The sequence below is a fragment of the Megalobrama amblycephala genome, linkage group LG11 (assembly GCF_018812025.1).
Source record: "Megalobrama amblycephala isolate DHTTF-2021 linkage group LG11, ASM1881202v1, whole genome shotgun sequence".
In the NCBI taxonomy this organism is placed as follows: domain Eukaryota; kingdom Metazoa; phylum Chordata; class Actinopteri; order Cypriniformes; family Xenocyprididae; genus Megalobrama; species Megalobrama amblycephala.
The window spans coordinates 26,166,710-26,173,937 of record NC_063054.1 but is presented as its reverse complement, the minus strand read 5'-3'; the positions used below and the strand labels follow the sequence as shown (position 1 = coordinate 26,173,937).

General features: G+C 39.0%; 1 protein-coding gene across 2 annotated transcripts in view; it reads right to left on the bottom strand.

The window, feature by feature from the left end:
- Positions 1 to 48: 48 nt before the first annotated feature.
- The window catches only part of sesn1 (sestrin 1), a 46,059-nt gene continuing 38,879 nt past the window's right edge, over positions 49 to 7,228 (bottom strand). Inside the window, exons 1-10 of one of the 2 annotated variants that reach the window (XM_048206998.1) lie at positions 5,675 to 5,917; positions 4,786 to 4,851; positions 4,422 to 4,622; positions 4,156 to 4,338; positions 3,083 to 3,313; positions 2,803 to 2,950; positions 2,614 to 2,726; positions 2,332 to 2,522; positions 2,079 to 2,223; positions 49 to 1,707 (exon numbers count right to left, since the gene is read on the bottom strand). In XM_048206998.1, coding sequence (XP_048062955.1) covers positions 1,621 to 1,707; positions 2,079 to 2,223; positions 2,332 to 2,522; positions 2,614 to 2,726; positions 2,803 to 2,950; positions 3,083 to 3,313; positions 4,156 to 4,338; positions 4,422 to 4,622; positions 4,786 to 4,851; positions 5,675 to 5,776 — 1,467 coding nt within the window. In that variant the 5' untranslated portion in view covers positions 5,777 to 5,917 and the 3' untranslated portion in view covers positions 49 to 1,620. Of the gene's footprint in view, positions 1,708 to 2,078; positions 2,224 to 2,331; positions 2,523 to 2,613; positions 2,727 to 2,802; positions 2,951 to 3,082; positions 3,314 to 4,155; positions 4,339 to 4,421; positions 4,623 to 4,785; positions 4,852 to 5,674; positions 5,918 to 7,228 lie in introns of those variants that run through there. The other variant, XM_048206997.1, reaches the window with a different exon arrangement.

Genomic DNA, 7,228 nt, shown 5'->3' with positions numbered 1-7,228 from the left:
GGAAGAAAAAAAGAAAGCTTTTGATTAAATTACAAATGATACAACCAGTGAAATACCATGTTTTATTTTTTTTAATCAAATATTTTCTTATAAAAGTGTCAGTAACTGACATCAGTCTCTCAAGTCTGACTTAAAACCTCCTCATATCCATTTCCAAAGGAAAAAGTACCATCCCTCTAGTCCTGCCATCATCAGAATGCAGTACTTAACTGGTTTTAGTAAACAAAAAAAAAAAGACAGCAGAGAATCCACCCCGCTTGAAAAGAAAACACACACACACTCGAAACAAAACTGCTTAGTTACACTGGTTAAAGTTCTGAGAATGAGAACAAGCATCGTTTAACCCCACAACCGTGAAGTCGTGCGGGTTGCCTGGTTCTTAGCTTCTAGGTCGGTACAGATCGTAGCCCACGACAGGCAGCCACGTAAGACAAAGTTCTGCTCACCAGACAGCACTTAGATATTTAAGGATACATAACAGGAGGTATTTAGTTAATAAACCTCAAAATAAAAACAACAAAAAGCTCGAGGAGTTAAGATGACCGTGCATTAAAAGGAAGACAGATAAGGCGGATGGTTCAGAGCAACAGGAAGCATGTCACAAAAGGAAGACCTTTTCACTTTAAAAGTCACTAACACAAATAAAAAAAGATAGAAAACAGTCATTGAAACAAAATGGCTACATAACAGCTGAAGCTTAACATTTTTTTAAAAAGTGCTTTGATATTGTTAATGCATGGAAACCCAAAAAGAGCCAATGGATTTTTTTCCCCTATCCCCCCCCACCCCCCACATTCACACATTGAAAATGTCACAAAGAGACAAAGTGGTGTCTTACAGTAAACTCTAACAAGGGCTCAGGCAGCTATTACTTTTGAATTGCGCTCTCACACTCACACTAACACAATCGTTCCTGGATTAGCTTATACAAATGGGTGATGGTTTGGGTGTCTTGAGGCCTCTCATTTGAGAAAAGCAGCATGAACAGACGGCACCTCAGCATCTGTTGCCAGTGCTGCGCATGACTAGGCACGCGTTTATGCAAAATCAGTAATGCTTCTATCTCTAGCCACTGCTGAAAAAAAAATAAAAACAATATAAAACGATATGGAAAAAAAAAACAAAAAAAAAACCACTAGTAGATAGGCATGTTAGTGCAGTCTATCTGCACCGGTGCTGGAGTTGCTATTTGTGTGTGTTTTTTTTTTTTTTTTTTTTTTTTTTTTGTGGTTTTTTTAATCTCATCTCACAAAAAGAAGATATGATTATATGGCATCTCATCGCAGATGCATTTGAAATACTAAAGGAGGTCTGACCTCCAGAAGCTTGCAGTCTCAGCTTGTCCTCTAACACGTGAGGGATTGAGTCTGCTCAGACAGCCCCCAGTGGCCAGTTTTGGCACTGCAGGCTGAGCAGCCACACAAGTTATTCAGCAAGTAGGTTCAGTTGACAGTTGTTTTTCTTTTTGTTAACAAAACAATCTTCTCATCATCCTCCACCGCCACTCAGGCTTTCTTCTTCGTTTTCTTTTTCCATTTTTTTTTTTACATTTATTGAAGTGTCCCACTGTAGCAACATCAACAACAGTAAAAAAATAAAAAGGTAGACAAGAACAGCACTTCATGTCATGTAGCGAGTGATAGCTCTCAGAGCGTAGAGCAGTTCTGCCTGCATGCGCGCTTCCATAAGAAGCAAATTAACGTGGACCTGAAAGACAGAATAAAAGAATCCTCATTAACTCTGAACCGAATGGATTATTACCTTTACCCAAAAATGAAAATTCTGTCATCATTTACTCAACCTCAACCTGTATGAGTTTCTTTGTTCTGCTGAACACAAAGAAAGATATTTGGAAGAATGTCAGTAACCAAACAAATCTTGCCCCCCCATTGACTACCATAGTATTTATTTTTCCTCCTATGGTAGTCAATGGGGGGCGAGATCTGTTTGGTTACTGACATTCTTCCAGATATCTTTCTTTGTGTTCAGCAGAACAAAGAAACTTGGTTGAGGTTGAGTAAATGATGACAGAATTTGAATACATCTGTTCATTTTTGTGTTATTGAAGTGATTCGTACTTTCTCAGAGTGCCGAAACTGCCTCCAGAAGCTCTCGTACATCCTCTTGGTGATCTTCTCTGGACTGCACACCATAGTTTTGATATAGACTTTAAAACTGCGGTCTAACAGTTGGTTAATTTCTCCGTAGTCATAATCATCGTACCTGCCATGTAACAGACAGAGAGAGAAAGATACCTCAGCAACTGGACAGGAAAAATTAAATATTAACATTACATAAATAGAATGACAAACAAACTAATTTGAGACTGACCGAATCCCGAACATGCAGTGGATGTAGTTCCAGATGGCTCTACGGAGCATGGAAGTGTCCACACCCTGGTGTGTCGCCATTGTGTTATATGTCAAATTGTATGCGATCTGGAACTTTTCATCCAGAAGCTGTCCAAAATCCGGATACAGCCGATTCACAAGGGAAAAGCCATGGTCTTCCCAACTGTAGTCCTGTCGAGAGCAGAAAACATACCGCTGTTATTTTAATCCTCCCAATTTCCTTTGTTTTCTAACAAGCAAGGCAACTTCATTTTAATCTCACCTGCACTCTGAGGGTGGGTACATGTTCTCCTCTCCTGGAGAAGTCTTTGTAGCCGTAACTAGGGTCTTCGAAGTGTCGTGAAACATCTCTGGATGGTACACACTCCTCGTCCTCTGTTGACCGAACATGGTGATTTAATACAAGTCATTCTGCGTTGCATTTTAACATCATAATCGTAAATCCACTTACCAGAAGTGACCACCAGCATGCTCTCTGTCTTTTCCCTCTCAAAACGAGTGGCCATTTCCTCCTGACTGGCTTCCTCTTCGTCACGGCATTCTTGGAGCTGCTTCATCCTCTCCATCAGCACTTCCACCTCACCAGACGACTCTGACACCTTAAACACACACATACAGGAATCTAGGTCATTACATGCTTTATGTACACTGTATGGTCAGGAATTTGAACCTCACAGATCCCTTTTCAGACTCACAATCATTTTCTTTGAATACATTTCCATCAGTCTCACCTGCTGGTTCCCAAACATCTCCTCCAGGCCACCGTTGCCATTGGCAATGTCACAAACGCAGTAACCGCTGAGCGAGGGCGGCCTGAATGTATGTCCTCCATCTGTTTGGATGTCAGGGGTGATGCCGCAACCAAACGTAAAGGAGGCCAGAGAGTGATAGTGTGTGAGTAGCACCACAACGTGGATCAGCTCGGCCAGGGACCAGCTGTGCTCCTCAGCCTTCAGTAGACGCTGTTATTAAAAAAAAAAAAGGCAACATTTATAAAAGTCAATGATATAAGAGTGTCTATGACAAAGAAAAGGAAAAATCTTGTTAGTTTGTGCTAGATTCCTAGAAATGTACTCTTGATATTCATGGTGGTTTCAAAAAACTTTTCATTTTCAATTTTCAAGTTTCAATTTAATGACTCATATCATGCGGTGTAACCAAGTAAAAAGTAACCAGATTTTCCTTACACATTTAATACATGCAAGTGTCTTATTTACTGCTTTATAAAAAGACTTTTTTTTTTTTTTTTTAAATACATTTTTAAGGTAATTATACATATATATATATAATTCATACATTTTGGGGGAGAATTAAAATATTGATAATATTAAAATATGTAGCAGTAAGCAATTTTGTTAAAATAATAATAAAATATTACATCAAACTATTTAATAAGGCTTTCTTTCCAAGAATTTGACTCTTTTAATTATGATATTAGGCCAGCTGACAATGACAACCTGACATTTTTGACATTATGCACCCCCAAAATAGCAAAATAAATCTATATTCAGACATTAACTTATTTTCTTTTAATAAATTAACATATTATAATAAATTAACAAGCTCATTATAGAATAGGTGCATTTAAATCACTGTATATATGTATTTTTAAATAAATTAATAGATTTGTGACAAAAACACTGTGCCATGTGATTGGCACATAAATTATGAAAACTCCATTAAAGCTAATTAACTTCCTACTGAAACCGGTCTGACCTAATAGTTCATAGCATTATAAAACTTCTACAGTTGCATAACAGCTGTGGGCAAGTGTCCATGTGTGACTGTGAGGCTGAAGTCATACCTCAATGTGTTCTTTGGTGAGCAGCCAGGGACGGTGGGCCAGGATCTTATTGAGCTCCCCGAGAGCCTGCAGCTTCTGTGGGGCTTCTTCCAGACCATTCAACCACTTGGGATCACCTCCGACCTGCAGGAAGTCATTCACGTGCAGGTTGACCAGGTATGTGCACTGGTGCCGGGCGGCAGCCTGTTGAACACAAACATGCTTTTAGAAGAATCTGGAACTGTGGTTTTTGGAATTGCATACAAAAATATATTCTGCCATCTCACCATTATCCCTATATAATGTCTGCAGTGCAGAGACAAGGGACCGTCGATCTGAAGCAGGTAATGCTGTGTCTTAAGAAAGCTCTCCAGATACTGAGGATGGAACCCCATCACCAAGGAGATGTTGTCAAGGCGACCGAGCACTGCGAAGGCGTCCTCAAAAATCGACTGTGTTCTTTCATCCAATTTACTGACTTGAAGTATCTGGGACAACAGGGGAATAAAGATGAGGTGAACCTGGGGAATTCAGCGCTGGTAAAATACCTTCACTAGACTGTCATGTTAAAGTTGTTAATGCTAAAAAAAAGAAGAAAAAAGTGAGATTCATGCCAACTTTACAGCCAGCAGGGTAGATGATAACACTTACCTCTTTCTCTGGTATGAATCTACTTGGTCCATTTCCCATCGGTCTGGGGATTCGCACTCCAACGTCCTAAAAAAGATCAAAACCAATAACATGATTACATGATTGACATACATGTCAAAACCAGAGAGAAGCACTTGGCATGAAACTATGATTATATCAAAGAAATTCTGGCATCAGACCCAAAGATCTTAAAAACAACATCCTTCCTCAGCTCAAATATCAACCGCTGGTTCTAGAATTTTCTCTGTAAATAAATTCTTTATAATACGTAACACAATGCAATCAGTATAACAACAGTCAGACCTTGAACATCATTCATCTGCCTATTGATACTATAGAAGTGGTCAAAGGCACAAAGAGAATGATTCAAAACAACCTAGATTCCCTAGGAACAAAAAGGTTGTCCGAGTTAGCAATACACCAGTGACATAAACATGCCAAAATAGCTGACTCAGAAATATGCAAGCAATTGTCTAAAATATATTATTAAGCGCTAATAAACCTGACACCGCGAGCAATGCAATACGTCCCTTTGCAGACGCATACAGCAGTTCTACACAATGGCAATCTTGCATATATTATTTTTGCGCGTTGATTGGAAAAAAAAAAAGAGAGAGACAACAGCATTTAGACAATGTGACACTGACTTCATCCTGTTAGCCATTGATCAAAGACGAATGTCTATTGATCCGATGACAACAGGCTGAGAAAAACAAGCTAGCGGTGTTCATGATCCAAGTACAAAGAACTGACTGCACTGCAGCAGACGGACTGAATGAACGGACATTATTTAAAATCAAAGAAAAAAAGTGCACTAACGAAACAGTCGAAGGAAAAATACATCTGTCACTAGTTAAACTCGATGTCAAGCTCTTATTCGCGTTCTTACCTTTTTACTAAGCCGCTCGCACTGTGTGCAAATTTTAAACAAGTCTGTCATGGTGAGAGAGGAATTTTCAATAGTTTCATTAGATGCCGATGCGTGCCTCATATTGCGCTTTTCTGCTTCTAATTAAAAAATTAGAGCGACTATCTTGTATTTGCTTTAGCTCCCGTTGTTTCTTGAGGCATTGGGTTACACTACTCGCCCATATCAGCTGTTGAAGCTCCCGAGCAGAATACCCACTCTTTACTAGCCCTCTTGTGGTAAATAACAAGCTGTAAACATGACTGACGCGCCCAAGAGCCAATCGCGTTGCGAAAACAACCTACGTTGTCCAATCAACGCCAAAATGGGCGGGGTTAAAGAAGCGACTTGTGCCGACAGTGGACTTAAAACGGTAGTTCACGCAAAAAAGAAAATTCTGTCATCATTTATACCCCCTCATATCGCCGAAAACAGATTTGACTGTTTCTATTGTGAAAAAAATACGTTTTAGGAAGAACGATAGCCTTTTACTTTGTTTGGTGGGGAAAAAGTAATGAAGTTGTTGAATAGTGACCGTGAAACTTGAAGGGAGTCTGTCGGTGCCTCAAATTCTGCCTAATATTTCCGTTCGTGTTAAACAGAAGAAAGTGTACAGGTTTGGAACAACATGAGTTAAAGTAAATGATGACATCTTTTGGGTGAAACCGTTTATTTTTTATTTATATTGATTAATATGCAAATTGTCTAAATTGTTGATATCCAACATGCATTTCTATTAGATCTCAATGCACTTTTGATAGGAAGTGTTTTTTTGGCTTTCAAGTGCATGACTGGAAAAACTTTCTAACATTGGTTAATACTTAACAGACTTTTGACTTTGTCTTCCAATAAACCTATTTACATAATCATGATTTGTCTAGTCTATAATACATTGTTACAGCAGTTCCAATTGCCCAGTATAAGAGAGTTTTAAGTAGCCCAAGCAAGTGGGAGGGGATGTTTTTCCTTGAGCAAATGAGAACTGCAGTAAACAAGCCCTGCAGCCTGAATGAGGATGACGGCATGGACTACAGTGAAAAACAAGCCAAGATCAATTCCTGCCCTCAGCTTTATATCCCTCACAGGGGACAAGTCAAGGCACCTAATAGATAAAGTGACGCTTTTGGCTCAGGGATTGATTATTTTCTCAGGGAAAATAAAAAAAGTAATAAAAAGCTTCTACAGGTGCCTTGGTTTTCAATTGGTTAAACTAAAAAGGTTGTTGGTCAAGATGATGCAATGCAGTGCACTTCATAATTTTGTTCACAATGTTCAGTTTCAATTGCAATCTTACCAACATATTAAATGATTCACAACTTGCATACATAATGTATTATTATATGCTGAAATGCATGTTTGCATAATATATAGTGGAGTAATAAAAAAGTCCAATGAACATGAATTAAAGTTCTGTGCACAAGCAGAAGACTGGCAAAGCATTTGGATTTGGCATCGCTCACGAGATGAAGAGTAGCTATTCAGCATGTTCATTGTGTCTGAAGGGACCGTCCTACATCGGGAGCTGAGGGGGGTGTA